This window comes from Pongo abelii, chromosome 10, assembly GCF_028885655.2.
Source record: "Pongo abelii isolate AG06213 chromosome 10, NHGRI_mPonAbe1-v2.0_pri, whole genome shotgun sequence".
In the NCBI taxonomy this organism is placed as follows: domain Eukaryota; kingdom Metazoa; phylum Chordata; class Mammalia; order Primates; family Hominidae; genus Pongo; species Pongo abelii.
In genome coordinates, this window is record NC_071995.2 from 99,798,977 (window position 1) to 99,817,974 (window position 18,998).

Genomic DNA, 18,998 nt, shown 5'->3' on the forward strand with positions numbered 1-18,998 from the left:
AATAATGAATCTAGAATGATCATCAATAGCTGCTGATAATTTTTCAAATGACATTCTGGGACTGCTGAAGGAAATAAACTTATAGATACTGCCTATGAAATATGATTTCCAAAAAGTTGAAATGGAGTCTGAAAAAGAGTCTAGATCTAACTACTACTAGTAAACTACTACCAGTTTACAAGAAATACAGAGGAATGGTGAACATTAAATGACCCCATACAGATGCAATTGTTAAACCTAGAATCTGGAAAACTGGACAGAACAAATAACCCAGTTTCTTCAGCAAATATGTTGCAATTTAAATGAAAAGAAATAGAAGGGACACTGTAAATTTAAAAAGAGACTTTAAAAGAGCCTCACAATACATTCAGTAAAAATTGACAGAGAAACAGGAGCAATAGAAAAATTGATAATTATATTTGGAGATTTTAGCATCCTTCTCTCAGCAATTGATAGAACAAGTAAAAAAAATTCGGTAAAGATATCAAAGATGTGATAACACTACTAGCCAACTAAACCTTTGACCTTATAGAACATTACATCCAACAAGCACACAATATACATTCTTTTTGAGAGTATATGGAATGTTCAAGATAGACCTGATCCTGGGCCATAAAACAAATCCATAAATTTCAAATGATTAAAATCATATTAGTTCTCTGACCAAAGAAGTATTAATTTAGGAATAAATAACAAAAAGACATGATAGAAAATCCTCAAATATTGAAAATTAAGCAATACACTTCTAAATAACCCATGGGCAAAAGAAATCACAGGAGAAGTTAGAAAATATTTTGAGAACTAAATAAAAACACAAGGTATCAAAATATATGGGTTGCAGATAAAGCAGTGGTTCAAAAAAAATTAATAACTGTAAATGTTTGCTTTATAAAATAAGAAATATTTAAAATCAATGACCTAAGCTCCTACCTTAAAGAAGCTAGAAAACCCAAAGTGATTAGAAGAAAAGAAACAATAAATAGCACAAATTAATGAAATAGAAAACAAAGAAAATCAACAAGCCAAAACGTTGATTCTTAGAAGAGATTTAAAACATCAATAGAATACTGGAAAGATATATCAAGATAAGAAGATAGAAAATTTATCAATATTAGGAATAATTAGAAGGGATGTCACTATAGATACTATAAACATTAAAAGCATAACAAGAGGGTATTATAAGCAGCTTTATGCTAATGAATTTGATAAGTTAGACCAAATGGAAGCATTCCCTAAAAAATACAATTTACCAAAACTGACCCAACAAGACTTTTAAAATATGAATAACTCTGTATTTATGAAATAAACTGAATCCATAAACCAAAATCTTTCTACAAAAACAAAGAGTAGGCCCAGATGCCTTCAGGGTGAATTCTACCAAGCATGTAAGAAATAAATACACAATTTTATATAAACTATTTCAGAAAAGGGAGGAGGGAACACTTTTCAATTCATTTGAAAACACTTATCAAAATGTTAGCAAATCGAATTCGGTAATATATAAAAAGGATAATACATTATGAGCAAGCAGGGTTTATCCCAAGAATGCAAAAATTGGTTTAATATTCAAAATTCAGTCAATGTAACTTTCCACATTAACACTGCAATAAGACAGGAAAGAGAACTAAGAGCTATAAGGATTAGAAAATAAGTAAAATTGTCACTATTCATAAACAACATGAAAATCCTAAGGGATCACCAAAAATCTGCTTGATTAAAAAGTAAATTCAGCAAGTTCTCAGGATGGAATATCAACATATAAAAGTCAGTTGTATTTTTATATACTTGCAACGAATAATTGAAAAATATTATAAAACAATGACATTTGCAATAGCATAAAAAATATCAATTATCTAGGAATAAATCTAAGAAATAGTGAAAGACCTCAACATCCAAAGCTACAAAACATTACTAAGAGACATTTTATTTTATTTTATTATTCCTTTTCTTCGTTTTTCAAAAAATATGGAATGCTTCACAAATTTGCATATCATTTTTGTGCAAGGGCCATGCTAATATTCTCTGTATTGTTCCAGTTTCAGTATACATGCTGCCAAAGTGAGCACTAAGAGAAATTTTTAAAGGCCTAGGTAAATGAATAGATATATCATGTAATGTATTGGAAGAATACCTGCTTTTGTGAAGTGTTCAAGTCTTTGGCTCACTTTTTATTAGGTTATTTGTCTTTATTCACTTTATTATTTCAGCAGACAATAAGCTAAGCCATAATAGTCTAATAATAAGCTAAGCCGTAATAGTCATATAGAAAGTGAAAATTGAAACAACAATAAAATAATAGATAACACCCACTAGAACGACTGAAATAAAAAAGAATAATATCAAATGTTGGCAAGGATACGGAACGACAAGAATTCTCACATATTGCGTAGTGGACATGTAAAACGATATAGCCACTTGGAAACACCGTTTGGCAATTTCTCGTAAATTTGCACATATTTCTATCCTCAGCTGGGTCCAAATAGAATTATATTTTTAATTTTATACTACATCCATGTATTTCATTTCCAATGGAAGTGAAAACAGGTGTGAAAAAGAAAAACAAAATGCACAAAACCTTTAGAAGAATGTTCTTGGCACCCTTACTTCACTATAGGCTAAAACTGGAAACAACCCAAGTCTATAACAAGAGAATGGATAAAAAAAAGTTGGTAGAGGCATAAAATGAAGTACTACCAGAAAAAAAAAAAAAAAAGGAATGAACTACTGATATATATACTGATACATATGTAGCAGCATGAATGAATCTCAAAACATTTTGCTGAGCAAAAGAAACCAGACACAAAAAGGCTCTATATGATTCCACTTATATAAAATCTAACAACAGGGAAAACTAGTTTATGGTAGCATAAGTCAGAAAATGGTTTCATGGGCCCATAGGAGATTTGTTAGAAAGACACGCAAGGAAAATTCCTGAGAGTGGATGATGGAAATAGTCTATATCTTGAGCTGGGTGGTAGTTACACAAGCTATTAGGCAACTATTAAAGCTCATCCAACTGTACACTTCCCTATGCTCTGTGCATTTTATTGTATGTTAACTATACCTCAATAAAAACTAGTTTTCTCAACAGGCCTCAGGTGGTCAGGAAAAAAAGAAAGAAAGAAAAACTGATTTTCAATTTTAAAAAGCAGAAAAGGGAAACTTAAGAGACATCAACTGATTGCAATCACATAAGCTTATTTGGATCCTGATTCTTACAAACACTGAAAACAAAAATCAGGGAAATGTGAACACTGACTTGATATGAAATTAAGCAATTAATACTAATATTTTAGATACATTGATGGTATGATTATGGTTTTTAAAGTCTTTATTTCTAAAGGACATACTGAAATACAGACGAAATGACATAACATATTTGCGGCAAAATAATCTAGTAGAGGTAAGGGGGAGTGAATTAAAATGGACCATGAGTTGATAAATATTAGCATAGAGTGATGAATAAGCACATTAAGGGGCTCTATTCTCTCTTAGTATTTGTTTGAGGTTTTCCAAAATTTAAAAAAGAAAAAAAGAGGTTAGACCTAGAGAATGTTAATTTTCAATTCAGTTAAATAAGCTTTTTTGAGCATCTATTGCACATTAAGTTCTGTGTCTATGTGTGTACCTACAGCTTTGGTCACAGTAAAACACACAATTAACACTCTAGTCATCAAAACGCCTTCGCTTTCATTCTAATTTACTCTCAGGGAGTGGTTTGAGCCTGATAAGAACAGAATGCTTGATTACTTCACAGATTAAAGTCAGTCCTCTGGTTATTCCCAGAACTGCACTTTAAAACCATAATATGTTCAATTACACTTAAGGCCTAAATAGGTAACTTATGAAGTTTATAACTCAGTTCTCGACAAATGAGATGATCCACTTGTGATGTTGGTAATACTGATGTGGAACATGCCCAGAATTCAGAGTTCAAGAGCACCTTATACATGAAGTTCCTCTTGGTAATAATACTGTTTACTTCAGAAACTTAGATGATAACTACTGTCATGTCTATCATAAAATCAAGAAAACAGAGTGTGGAATTAGTAGGTTTTCTTCATGTCATATTAACCCCAGGAATTGTACCACATTCTTCCCATCACAGAGTCCACATGTCCATTTTACAAGGACATTTTAGAGAAATTCACTTCGAATAGATAAGAATTCAAAGGGCATGGCGTTTCCCCAGAGCCTTTTGAAACTATGACTAGCATGAACGTTTGCTTCAATAAACTATCCCAGCCTCACCGCATTTATCTTCCCACATCTAGAGAGTATAGATATTTTGTTGAGCAGCACAATCTTCCTAAATTTATTTGTAAGGGCACTACAGACACCTGTCCTTTTGTCACTAGGAGCAGTCTGATCATTCAAATCACATGGCTCTCTTTCTCTTTCATTTTGGGCCTTATTAGAAGTGTGGAGAAGAAAAGCTTTTCTCCCTGCCAGATTTTACAACAGGCCCGAGCAGAATTACAGGGAAGCTTCCTGGAGATGGGCTCCAGGTTATAGATTCACAGGAGGGGATGCCGTCAATCCTGACTTTGGCTACAGGGGGCTTTAATTCTAAAGGAGTGAATGGGCTGATGGTACTCCAAAGTACCACCTGGAGAAGTCCACCTCTGTGGTCTATAGACACTTTGGAGCTGTCCATCCAAAAACCCAAAGAAGCTAGTGTAGACACTGAACCCATCCTGCACCGCTAAGTAAAGCTGATGCAGGTTACTAGAAGCATTCCTCCATCTCCCCATCTCCCCAAGGAGAAAATAAGTCTTGTTGAAAGTGAACCCCAAAATGTGAGTTACCTAACTGGCAACTCTAAAATGTACCTTGATTCAAAGCCAGGGCTGGGGCATAAATAACAATTCCAGTATACAGAATCTAGGGGGAAGAAAGAAAGCCAAATGAATTGTATGAATTATAAAATTCATGAATTATGTCTGAGTTATAAAATATTGATTGTTTTCCTATAACTTCAATTATGAATTAAAACAACAGTTTCAAAACACCTAATAAAATTTGTTTGTAACTTGAAAAATATTTAAGTAAAGTTGATTCTTCTGTTTACGGTATGACCGGTCATAAGTTACAAATATTTTTTTGTGACCGGCTTATGTAAAAATATGGACTTTTATATGGTGCTTAGTGCAAATAGTCACTGATCCACCAACTCAAGCTTGAAATAAAATTTCCTACATCTAAAATAATTAGAAAAAAAGAAAGAATAATAATACAAAAGAGGATGACCCCTCAATTATGTCTTCAAACTGTTAATCCCTGCATAATTAATCAAGAAAATAGTAAAAACTTGGAAAAGCTATTTCTAAACTTTTACTATTCATAAATTAAACAAAAGTATAAATTTGCACTAAAAAAATCCTGAAAGCCAACAAAAACCACATTCAATCTTTTTAATATGATTCATTATTTTCATTCATACACTTAACAACTATTTATTGATCTAGGGTACAGTAGTGAGTAAGATAAATACAGTCTTTTTCTCAAAATATAATTTTGATTGCATTTGATCTTTCAAATATATCCCCTAAAAGCAAATTCCATGATTATTCCATAAAAGCATATTATGAAAATAAAAATCTATTCAGTACCTTTGAATGTTTGATTATTTACATGAGTAGAGCTATGAAGTCTTTCAAATGGGAGGTGGTAAAGCTCCCCTCTTTTTGCAAAAATGAACTAACTTTCCACAGTCATTATTCTGTCCAAGTTGAAGATTTAAAAACATGACCACAGGCCACCTTCCTAACACTTATCCCTACTTCTGATTTCTGTTGGCATCTCTAACAAAGATCCAGTGAGGATCTGAACAGTTGGTGAATGCAAGCTACCAGGCTCAAGTCTCTAAGAGACACCAAAGGATTCCTTGCTTTTACACTGCAGTTGTTAAGGACTGATAAAATTTAAGTTATATAATTTGCAAAGATATAAAATGGAGTCAAGTTACATAATTTACAAAGGCACTCTGTCTCACTGCAGCAAACCCTAAGGTAGCTTTTTTTTTTTTTTTTTGAAACAGAGTCTTGCCCTGTCGCCCAGGCTGGGGTGCAATGGCACGATCTCGGCTCACTGCAACTTCTACCTCCTGGGTTCAAGCGATTCTCCCACCTTAGCCTCCCCAGTAGCTGGGATTACAGGCACCTGCCATCATGCCTGGCTAATTTTTGCATTTTTGTAGAGATGGGGTTTCACCATGTTGGCCAGGCTGGTCTTGAACTCCTGACCTCAGGTGATCCACTTGCCTCGGCCTCCCAAAGTGCTGGGATTACAGGCATGAGCCACCGTGGCTGGCCCTTAGGTAGCTTTTGATTGGAGAAATGGAATTGCAATTAGAGACAAGAATGCAAATCTCTTCCACAACCTCCATTAGCAAATCCAGCCCTCAAGTGCTTAACTGACAAGAGGAAAATGTGTATATAAATAATCATGACAATGATCATTACAATCTTCCAGAAGCACGGTGAACAGTGGAAAGCATTCTCTGTCACTGACCACTTGGCAAATCCTTGCTTTCCCTTTGTGTCAATCAGTAGATCTATAAGTGCATGTTCTTGAATTACTAGATTGAGTTTTTGGCTTTAAAGAGTCCTCCAGAGTTTATGATTCTGTTGTCCTTACACTCTAAGGACTGCTTTAGTTGGTTCTTATAGTCTAATTTTTAAAAGAGCACCAACTTTTAAAGTATGATTTCAAAGAAAATTATTTCCTACTGTCTTCTTATGGAAGTTAATTTTTTCATACCTATTAACATGTTACAGAAATATTGTGAACATGCTACTTGTTTTCCTTTTGTTAGAATTCCCACTGTCAGCAACAAATATCTTTGTCATGTAGTAATGCCATTCCTGTCACCTTGGTGGAGGTGAAGGGAGGTCAGATAAAGGAAAGCATATTTTCCGACTGTTGCTTCATCAGTGTAATATTTAACATTCACTTAAATCCCAGGAAGTAAAGCATTTACTGAAACACTGTTTGATGATCTTAAGGGTTGATGCTGTACAGTGACAAGCGTTTTTCCTTTTTTGTTCCCTCATATTTTCAACATCTCTTTTTTGTCTTTTATGTGATTCCCAGGTAAGCTTAATCCAGATGCCATGGTTAAAAACATTTTAGCTCACAAAAGATAAAATAAATGGAGAGCTACTTACTGTTTGAACAATGAAGAGGACTGTTCCACAGAGACGAACACATTTGTTAAATCGAAGTTCTAAATACTGTTGCAAAAAAAAAAAAAAAAAAAATATGCAAATCCTCTGGATACCTTTTTTAAAATCAGCAGCTCAAGAAGAAAATTTAAATTTAGAAATGTAAAGCAACTTCATAACTGATTTGTTTCTGTATTTTTATTTTAGTATAATTTTTATTTATACACAGCAAAATTGACTCTTTTGTTTTAGAGTACAGTTCAATGGGTTTTAACACACACTGATTCATGTAACCCCTGTCACAATCAGGACACAAGACAGTTCCATCACCCAGAAAACTCCCTCGGGCTTCCCCTTCATGATCAAGCCCTCTTCCCCACTGCCAAACCCTAGCAATCACTGATCTGCTCTCCCTCTCTAGTTTGACCTTTTCCAGAATGTCATATAAATGAAATTACTTTCTGTATTTTTAGAGCGAGCAATCTGTTGTTCTCTTTCTCTTGGTGTCTACTCCATACATTTTTCTTGGACCACTTGGGGTATCAACCCTTTCTGACTGCAGACTATTGTGATGGAATAGTCAGTCAATTGCCCTGCCTCTTCTGACCAAGAGGAAGTCACATCATCCCAGCTCAGCCAATCAGCTTTTCCTTCCATTGGGTATTTGAATCTTAAAGGCAGGATACAAAGACAAAAAAAATGACTGATCCTGACAGAGTGGCCTGAAAAGGCTGCCCTGGTTTCTGCCCTTTCCAAGGCTTGCTTACTCAGCTTGTCCCTCTGTTCAATGAGCTACCCCCATGTCCTTCTAACAATTGTTTTTTTAAACTTAAATCACCCAAGTCAGTTTCTGTTCGGCGCCAATGACCATGCCAATTTTTCCTATTCTACTTGAAATCTGCTATGTCTTATAACATAGTCTGCTTGTCTACTATGTTATATAATGTATTATAATATACATATTACAGAGTTAGGATCATAGAATTTCAGAGCTGATATCTAAGAGTTTCTTTAACTTGAATATAATTACTAAGAAGTTCAAGGCTGACAACAATCTTCACAGAGTAGAAAAGAAGAGGAAGGAAAACCTGGCATTGGGTAATAATCAGAGGAAAAGACATCTGATATTTTTGCCCCATGATCATGGCTAACACATACAGAGTACTTGCTGTGTGCATGGTCCTCCCAACAACTCTATGAGCCAGGTACCATGTATAAACCCATGTTAGAGAGAAGAACACTGGGCCTCAGAGAAAACATCAAGTTGACAACCTTGCAAACTTGCCAGGGACACAGTACACATTTAAAACCTTTGATGCCAAAATCTGTGCACATTATTCTGCATATATAAGTAAATAATCTGACTACATATTTAAGACTCAATAAGTGAATGGGTGAAATTAACACAGAGTAAGACCCCACTCCCAGATCACTGATGGGTGACAAATACACAGTGCCTTGTAGTACACTGGAGGAAGAGTTCCAGCCTTTGACCCAGTCCCACGCCTGACTCCATTAGCTTGTGGCAATCATTCTCCAAATGTCAGGTTCTTTCTCTTCAAAATGAGGGGCATAATAATAATCTGTTTGCCTCTCATTTTGCAGTTTGGAGACTATTCAGTGACATAAACGGATGGGGAAATGTAAACTCAAAAAGTAAGATATTAAGAACTTAGTGGTATCCATATCAATGGGCCTGGAGAAAATTGAATCTCAATAAATTACATGTGTCAAAATCATTCAAGGATATTTTGGAAGCCTTTTTAGAAGACTGGAGAAGTTTATTAAGCCTGGGAACAAGGCAGTATTATTATATTTCTTTAGAAGTTTATTTTTGGTTTGTTTTGTAAATCTCTGTGAATCACTAAACATGTGAATGGACATCAATAGAAGAGAAGTCTTTGTTTTTTCTAGATACATGAATCCAAATTGCTGGAGACCCAAATAAATTGAACCAAACTGAAGCAAGTAAGTTGATCAGCTGATCCAGGGAAACCTGTGATTTAAGCCCAAGGACCAACTCAAGACAGAACCAAGAAGTCTATTATGATCTCAGCCATCAATTACTAGGCTGCTGAAGAAATACCCGGAGACTGGACCAGATGCCCAAGTCACTGTGCAGCAGCCTTAGGGAATACTTGTAAGATGACTAGACATAATTACAGAGTAATGATAGGTGCCTAAATTAATCAAGATCTCTCATGGTCCTCAGAACTTTGAATCGCTTCTGTTGATATGAATAAACATATAAATAATAAACAAACATGAGGTCTAAGCAACTCAGTTTAAACACAGATTTAGTTGGCTCCAGAAGGATCTTGAAGAATTGGTGGATTAAATTGGATTCCTGCATTATACTTGGGTCTGGAAGTTGCTAAACACCTATCAGGACTACATTTTGAAGGCAGTGATGGATGAAAAAAAATGCTTGTGAATAGCTAATTTTCACTGAAGAAATGTCAACAGGGAGAGACTTCATACTTGAGCAAGAATGCCAGGGTATCAATCACTCAACACTGTACTGCATATTCTGTATAGATTCTGTACCTCTCAGCATAAAACAATAAACATACTCCACAGGAAAGTCTTTGCCATGACCAGTTGGGAGGGTCTTAGCATGTTGCCTAACTTCCCTGTTCCCAACTGCCTGGCACCCTAGAGGTGGATGCCTGCAGTGTGCCCACAACTTCACGCGTCCTGTATTGCTTCCCTTGTTCTCTCTGCACTGGCGTAAGCATTGCTTGGGGTTATAACAGACTCATCAGAGCCTTCAGAAACAGCCAGTATGCTGCTAGGCATATGTCTACACTGCTTCACATTCCTAGCAGCTTAACTTACTCTGAGTCTCTGTCCACAAAATGGGGCTCTTGATAGTACTTCCTTCACAAGGATTGTTCTGAATGTGAGTCAGATAATGTATGTAAAACATGCAATGCAGCCCGGTGCCTGGCATGTGTTCAGCATTCAACGAACTTTTGCTTTTTGACACTTTTAGCTGGAACCCCTGCTAACTTAGCCTCTACCACTGCAAACATGAGGGAAATCTGTTTCTGGTTGAGTTAATGTTGTAGCCCCGAAGAGGTATGGGTCAGTGGTTATGAGAGCAGCATTCATGTGTGGGGACTGAAGTCCTCGTGCCAGATTCTTCAAACCCTTTCCAAGTTTGGAAATTGGTTAGCTATAGATCACAGCTCACAGACTCAGATGCCTGCAGGTTCCATCAGGTAACATACATAAGTGACAGTGGCCAGGTGTTCACATATTAACATGTTGGAATATTCCTCCCACCCACTAAGATATATGTTTTCTTACATCTCCCTGGAAACAAGAGATCCCTTTACCCCTGTCCATTTTCCCTTTCACATTTTTTGATAAAGACATAAATGCAGATAAAAATTTCTCTACCAAAAAAACAGTAACCATGAAAACACAAAGATAAGACCTCAATATAGAAGTTTAATAGAGAGTGAGAGCAATAGGTATAAACTCAGAGTTCCTGTGGCCACAGGGAGCATGGTCCCAGTGTCACCAGCCTTTTGAGTTCTCAAAAGAAGTCATAGCCTGAAATTATATTTTATTTCTTCTCACTATAAGGAGAAGTAAAAAAAAAAAAAGACTCAGAACTGAATTTTGTCTGGGGAATTTCGCCAGTTTGTCACTTCTGAGCAAACCTGAGAAACTGCATCCTGCTCACTTCTGGGATAATTACTGAGCTCTCCAAAACACAGCCCGAGTGAATGGAAGGCAATGCTGCCCAGGGGTGCCTCGCCCTGGAAGATGTCACTAGAGCCCAGGCAGAATGTGTCACCAATGTTTGTTGTGCCATTAAGGCCCTGTCCCCAGCACCAGTTGAACCAGCCTCACTAGGAAACCACCTGCCAGAATCTCTGGATTGGAGTCCTCTGGGTAATGGCCTAATAGAGAGCAAACTTCTGCAGGCTTGTCCCGTGGAGCTCAAGGAACAGTGCCTGGGTGAGGGAGACCACTGAAGGCACTGAACTGGGCCCCACCACTCCCCTGAGCTTTGATCCCGCCCCCCACTTCCCATTCAACAGCTCTTTAAACTAAACGTGCATCGTCTTTTCAAAGCCCTTTCTTGCAGACAACTTGAGAAAACCTATAGCCAGGGGACCTGTGCAATAGAGGAAAGACAGTTTTCCTTAATTATCTTTCCATAGAGAAGGCAGAGCTGTTTGAGAACCTTGCTGCCTAATTTTCCTACTGATCCCAAGATAACTACCACCACCACAACTAGCACCACCACAGTAATTATGGCCAATACCTATCCGGCACTTACTCTGTGTCAAACACTATTCTAAATGCTACACTTTGCATCATCTCATTTAATCCTCCCAACTGGATGAGGTAGGTGATATTATTTTATTTTTGAGGAAATAGGCACAAAAGGTTGGGTAAGTCACCCAAGGTCACCCAGCTAGTAAGTGGTAAAATCTGGTCCCAAATACAGGTACTGGTACACCTTAGCCACTAAGCGGGTGTGTGTGGAAGGCGAAGGAAGGGGAGCACAAATTCTTTACCAACTATCTTGGAAGAGTGAATGGCGCTGAGGACCTGGAACAAGAGTATTCCTTTCAAGAAGCAGGGCCTGAGGCCTGAAGAACTTACCTTCCCCAAAAATCTTTCCTCTTCCCTGGGAATCAAAGATGCTAAATGTAGAAAGGACCATAGCGAGCACTACTATTGCAATCCGTTCACTTTGGAAGCCTCTTTTTTTCACTAAGCCCAAGAGAGTAAATCCCAAGGATTTTTTCACCCTTAGAGGACACCTCTCAGTAGAAGGGAAAGATGCGAGGTGAAGATCGGGGGACAGGGAGGAGTGGAGGGAGGGTGATGATAGACGGGGAGAAATTTCGATGTGGCAGTGACAGTCTGCCCCCAAGAAAACGCCTCCAGAGATCTGCAGAGTCCCCTTCCCCCGCGCCCTGCATGGTCCCAGCCCACCCTGCCCCTTACCTCGTAGGTGCTGGTAATTCCCAGTTTGTAGAACACCGGGAGGAAGACCTCGGCGCTGATGACCACCACAAAGAAGTAGGTGAAGGCAAAGATGCTAAAAATGGCCCCAAAACGGTAGACCTCGGAGGGGGTGCCCAGGACGGTGACGGCTGACATGAAGCTAGCGGTGAGGGACACAGCCACCGGCACGGCGGTCATTCTGCGGCCGCCCATCAGGAAGTCCTTGGAGGTCTGCTGGCCGCCCCCAGCGAAGGCGTAGTAGATGCCGATGGCGGCCGAGATGACCAGCATGCCCGCGAACACCACATAGTCCCACACCACGAAGGTGCCGATGCCCCGCGGCGTGTCCATGGCCGCACGGTCGCCTGCACCCTGCGCGCAAACTGGTGGCCCCACGGCGCGCAGCCGGAGCCCGGCGCGCACTTCTTATCCCCGATCCCCGGCGCGCAGGCGTGGCGTCCCGCGGGAACTGGAGGCGTCCTCCAGGTGTCGGCCTCCGAACGCACCCCGAGGCGGGGTGAGGGCTGGCAGTCGTCCCTGCACCCGCCGCTGCGAGCCGCGCCCCTCAAACCCAGGTATGGGACCTCGGAAAACCGGCCCGCTGCCCTGAGCGCTCACCAGGTGAGGAACTGGAGTGGCCGAGTTCGCCAAGGCTCCAGGGACACCTGAGCAGATGAGAACTGGAGCCTCCAGCTGCTTCCAGCGAATCTACACAGGGAGCGCTCTGCGCAGGTTTTGTTCAAGTGGTACCCGAGGGGACGCACCATTTAAATAAGCAGGCGACCGGAGGAGGAATGTGGGACAAAGGGCAATTTTCACGCCTTGAATTTTAGCTTTCCAGTTCAACAGTCCGGGTCCTTACGGAAAGGGACGCCTGGAGTTTTTAGACTGCCTTATTTGATAGGTTAATGGGTGACAGTAGATTAATGCAGGTGACAATCTGTAGTGAACCGAGATCACAGTCCTTAGACAGGTCAGCGATCATAAAGGAGAGCAGAAAATCTGTGCTACTGTTTACTTGTGTTTTTACTCAACAGACATTTCTGAGTCCCTTCAGCCTGTTGTTGGAAATAGTAGTTACCGGAAGATTAACAATAATACCACTTTTTAATGAGCCTTCATGTGACACATACATGCTTGGCACATTTTATATTAGTCAGTGTAATTCTTTTGGTGAACCAATGCAATTCTCATTACCCTTGAGATAGGCATTTTCAAATGCAGAAATTACTGTAGAATGATTAAGACACTTGCCCAATCAACTGGCAGAGATTAAGATCTTTAATCTAGGTCTGATTTCAGAGTTTGCCCTCTTAATCACAATGTGTAGATAAGTGTTATAGGTAGGCAAAATGTGTACACTTAAATGAAGACACTTGAAAGCAGTGAAGAAAAGATCATTTACAGTATCACCACTCAGGACATATTTTAAGTGGCTTGTCTTGAAATACTATTAACACATGAATCACACTCAAATAATATGATTCTCAGGTTTTCCTTCTAAAATAGACGCTCCAGCCAAATTTGCTGTTATCAATCTATTTCAGGCAGTCCTTGTTCATTTGTATACAACTTTATAATATACCAGCTGGTCCTAGGTAAACAATCCACAGAATGCATTTAGTCTAGCCTAGTGTATGATAAAAAAGCTATATCAGATTTTATTTTTTGTAAACTGATGTTATTTGTATAATATTTTCAGAAGGAAATAAAGAGGGAAACAGAAGCTAAATCCAAGTAATTCAACTGGTTAAACAAATATGTGGTTTGGAACTATGTCCTACCAGTGTGAAATGTACTATATTTGTATATTACATATGATGTTATACATATTTATATATAATACATAAAATTATATATTATATAAATTATATATATATATATATATATATATATATAAAGCAACCTATTAGAATAACACACAAAAGAATCCAGCTTGATCCTTCTAGGAATTGGATTCACTTCTGGGAACTTCTTTAAAGCCAATAGCCCTAGATATGGGAAATGCTATCTAAACAAAATTCATCTCCTTTTGGACACCTAGAGTTAAGAACAGAACTTCAGGCAGCTAATGATCAATACATTTCTGTAGTCATGTTAGAAGCAGAATAGTCTGAGGTTAAATCTGTAGACTGCAAACTGACCTCTTGACTGCCACCTACGAGCCATGATATGTTAGCCAAGTGCTTCCTTCTATGTCTTAGTTTCCCATATCTTAAATGGGGATATTGGTTTTTATCTCACGGAATTAAAATGGGTTAAATGAGATTATATGTGAATAGACCCTGACACTATAAAATACTAGCACTGTATGATTGTTTAGCTGCCTTCCAATTTATTGAGAATTGGGCTAGTATAAGTTATGGCTTGGAAGTACTGCTATTAGACACAGCTTCTGTTTTCCCAAGCTATGTCATCTTGCTTTCTAACATTCACATAATGCCATGAACTATGTGTAATCCATACCCTATTCTTCTTTCACATCTTTCAGGTGTCTGATGTATGTCTCCAAATAATATTTTCATGAAGAATACATTAATGCTCTATTTCCTGAGCCTTTGAATATATGGGATTGTTCATTTGTTGTCTTCACATATGAGAAAAAAAATTCAGCTGAGAAAATTCTTAGGTCATAGTATTTTTCTTCAAAAAATTTTAAGTATTTTTCCTGTTGTCTTCTGGCATTTCCTATTGGAGAGCTATCTGAGAACAGCTAGATTTTTGTTTCCGCATAAATTACTTGCTTTATGACAGAACACCAATAGATGTGATTTTTTTCTTTATACTTGCATTCCCAAAAGTTTGCCAGGGTATTTCTACAATAGCCCTCTTTTCATTGCTATCATCTAGAATGGAGAGTCCTTTCAATTTGAATAGTCAGGTCTTGTTTTTTAAAGTGATATCTTTAATTACTGTTGTTCTAATTCTCCTAGTATCTTCCTCAGAAATGTGTAATTCTTAAATAAATCTATCCAGTCCTCTATATTATTCTTTTTTTTTTTTTTTTTTTTGAGATGGAGTCTTACTCTGTTGCCCAGGCTGGAGTGCAGTGGCGTAAGCTCGGCTCACTACAACCTCCGCCTCCCAGGTTCAAGCAATCCTCCTGCCTCAGCCTCCTGCGTAGCTGAGACTACAGATGCACACCACCACGCCTGGCTAATTTTTGTATTTTCAGTAGAGATGGGGTTTCACCATGTTGGCCAGGATGGTCTCTATCTCCTGACCTTGTGATCCGCCCGCCTCGGCCTCCCAAAGTGCTGGGATTACAGACATGAGCCACCATGCCTAGCCCCAGTCCTCTATGTCATTTACTTGAATCCTTTTTTCTTTTACCCACATACCTGAAGCGATCTTAAGTTTGTCTTTCATGTCATTGACTCTGGTGTCTGTCATAGTAATGCTACAGGAGTCTACATTCCTACTCCTGATGTAGATTTTACTTTGGTCATTACATTTTTAATGTTGCTGAATTTTTAAAAGTAATCTTCTCCCTTTAATCTCATTCTAAAGTCTTTTCACCTTTAGAAAGCCAAGCAGTTTTCTTAAAATATGTTTTAAATTCTAGGAGCAAATAATTTTTATAATGATTTTCTTTCTCTGAGTCTTTGAAGCATTGATCCCATTCCTCTGCCCCCCAGGAGTTTTTCATAGGATATATATTGATGATTTTTCTGGCAATCATCTCAAATGGAAGGGTAATTTCCAGACTTAGTGTCAGCCAAAAGATCAGTTGTGTTGTTTTCTATCTTATTATTCTCTTCTTTGGGGCTCTAGGTTTTACAACTGGATGGCATAGCAAAGTTTAGTACCTAACTCAATAGCATGATAAGCAGATTTGCATTTACTATGACTCTTTTGGACAGAGTAAATTTGCATTTACTATGACTCTTTTGTTCCCTCTGTCTGGCGTTCTCACACTATCACCATGAAATACCATCATAAAAGCCATTGGTTACAGCATCCACTGCATCTGAAGTTCTTCCATCTCTACCAAACTCTAGTGCTTTATTTGTAAGGATGACCCCTCCCAAGATTCACTGTGCACTGCCAGTTTACTCTATCCCCATAAGCTTCCAGCCAGAGGATTAAGATAATACATTCTCTGGAGGTGGCAGCCTCTGTTTGTACAGAGAAAGATGCACTTTGGTAAAAATCACCCAACAACAGACGGCTGACTGCCCAACTGATATGGTTTGGCTCTGTCCCCACCCAAATCTCATTTTGAATTGTAGCTCCCATAATTCCCACATGTTGTGGGAGGGACCTAGTGGGAGATAATTGAATCATTGGGGTGGTTTCCCCCGTACTGTTCTCCTTCTGATTGTGAGGTCTCCCCAGCTACGTGGAACTGTGAGTCCATTAAACCTCTTTTTCTTTATAAATTACCCAGTCTCAAGTTTGTCTTTATTAGCAGTGTGAAAATGGACTAATACAGTAAGTTTGTACTGGTACAGTGTAGTGCTGCTGTAAAAATACCCAAAAATGTGGAAGAGACTTTGGAACTTGGTAACAGACAGAGGTTGGAACAGTTTGGAGGACTCAGAAGACAGGAAAATGTGGGAAAATTTGGAACTTCCTAGAGACTTGTTGAATGGCTTTGACAAAAATGCTGATAATGATATGGACAATGAATTCCAGGCTGAGGTGGTCTCAGATGGAGATGAGAAACTTGTTGGGAACTGAAGCGAAGGTGACTCTTCCTATGTTTTAGCAAAGAGACTGATGGCATTTTTCCCCTGCCCTGGAGATTTGTGGAACTTTGAACTTGAGGAAGATGATCTAGGATATCTGGTAGAAGAAATATCTAAGCAGCAAAGCATTCAAGAGGTGACTTAGGTGACTTTGAAAGCATTCAGTTTTAAAAAGGAAGCAGAGCATGAAAGTTTGGAAAATTTACAGCCTGATGATGCAATAGAAAGGAAAAACCCATTTTCTGGGGAGAAATTCAAGCCTGCTGCAGAAATTTGCATGAGTAACGAGGAGCCAAATGTTAATCTCCAAGACAATGGAGAAAATGTCTCCAGGCCATGTCTGAGACCTTTGCAGCAGCCTTTCCCATCACAGGCCCAGACGCCTAGGAGGAAAAATGGTTTGTGGGCCAGGCCCAGGACCCCCTGCTGTGTCTAGCCTAGGGACTTGGTGTCCTGTGTTCTAGCTGGTCCAGCCATGGCTAAAAGGGGCCAAGGTACAGCTTGGGCTATGGCTTCAGAGGGTGCAAGCCCCAAGCTTTGGCAGCTTCCACATGGTGTTGTGCCTGCTTGTGCACAGAAGTCAAGAATTGAGGTTTGGGAACCTCTGCCTAGATTTCAGAGATGCATGAAAACGTCTGGATGTCCAGGCAGAAGTTTGCTGCAGGGGCAGGGCCCTCATGGAGAACACCTGCTAGGGCAGTGCAGAAGGGAAATGTGGGGTTGATACCACCACACAGAGTCCCCGCAGGGGCACTGCCCAGTGGAACTGTGAGAAAAGGGTTGCCGTCCTCCAGACCCCAGAATTTTAGATCCACCAACAACTTGCACCATGTGCCTGAGAAAGCCACAGACAATGCCAGCCTGTAAAAGCAGCCAGGAGAGAGGCTGTACCCTGCAAAGCCACAGAAGTGGAACTGCCCAAGACCATGGGAACCCACCTCTTGCACCAGTGTGACCTGCATGTGAAACATGGAGTCAAAAAAGATCATTTGGGAGTTTTAAGATTTGACAGCCCAACTGGATTTTGGACTTGCATGGGGCCTTTAGCTCCTTATTTGGTCAATTTCTCCCATTTGGAATGGGTATATTTATCCAATGCCAGTGCCCCCATTGTATCTAAGAAGTAACTGACTTGCTTCTTGATTTTACAGGCTCATAGGCGGAAGGGACTTGCCTTGTCTCAGATGACACTTTGGACAGTGGACTTTTGAGTTAATGCTGAAATAAGACTTTGAGGGACTGTCAGGAAGGCATGACTGGTTTTGAAATGTGAGGACATGAGATTTGGGAGGGGCCAGGAGTAGAATGATATGGTTTGGCTGTGTCCTCTCCCAAATCTCATTTTGAATTATAGCTCCCATAATTCCCATGTGTTATGGGAGGGACCCAGTAGGAGATAATTGAATCATGGGGGTGGTTTCCCCCATACTGTTCTCGTGGTGGTGAATAAGTCTCATGAGATCTGATGGTTTTATAAGGGGAAACCCCTTTCACTTTGCTCTCATTATCTCTTGTCTGCCACCATGTAAGACATGCCTTTTGCCTTCCACCATGATTGAGAGGCCTCCCTAGCCACATGGAACTGTGAGTCCATTAAACCTCTTTTTCTTTATAAATTACCCAGTCTCCAGTAGGTCTTTATCAGCAGCATGAAAATGGACTAATCCTCCATCTCTCTCATGAGAGTAGATGTTATGATTCTGAACCCAGTATAGATTGTAATGGAGGGACAAGAGGTCTTACCATCATTTCACAACATTTTCTTTTCAGAGTGAACACAAAGTATGATTTTTAATCCACTTATCTCCTGTCAATTTATCCTACACTGTCTGGCCCCGACAAGCTCTGATATCTCTTCTTACCACTTCTTTTCCTCCACTTACTCTTCTCTGAGCACATCATCTTCCTTACCATTTCTGGAATCTGCCAAGCCTGTTTCTGTCTCAGGGTTTTTGCACATGTTGTTCTTGCTGCTTTGAATGCTCTTCTTCCAGATATCACCAGGACTCCCACTGTCATTTCATTCAGGGGTCTGCTCAGATGTTACCCTCCTCCAAGAGGCCCTCTCTGACCACTCAATTCACAATTTGTGTCTATCATTTTCTACTCCTTTCCCTTGCTTTGTTTTTCTTCACCTACATATACAAACTGACATTATATTTATTTT

The 18,998-nt window shown here is 39.3% G+C and overlaps 1 protein-coding gene and 1 non-coding gene across 2 annotated transcripts in view; both read right to left on the reverse strand.

The window, feature by feature from the left end:
* SLC5A8 (solute carrier family 5 member 8) overlaps window positions 1–12,881 on the reverse strand; it is a 55,084-nt gene extending 42,203 nt beyond the window's left edge. Inside the window, exons 1-3 of the mRNA XM_024257031.3 lie at window positions 12,141–12,881; window positions 7,170–7,235; window positions 4,833–4,884 (exon numbers count right to left, since the gene is read on the reverse strand). Coding sequence (XP_024112799.2) covers window positions 4,833–4,884; window positions 7,170–7,235; window positions 12,141–12,491 — 469 coding nt within the window. The 5' untranslated portion in view covers window positions 12,492–12,881. The remainder of the gene's footprint in view (window positions 1–4,832; window positions 4,885–7,169; window positions 7,236–12,140) is intronic.
* LOC112135887 (U6 spliceosomal RNA) lies at window positions 1,960–2,066 on the reverse strand. The gene has a single exon (XR_002917121.1). It is a non-coding gene; the product is annotated as a U6 spliceosomal RNA (small nuclear RNA).
* Window positions 12,882–18,998: the final 6,117 nt, after the last annotated feature.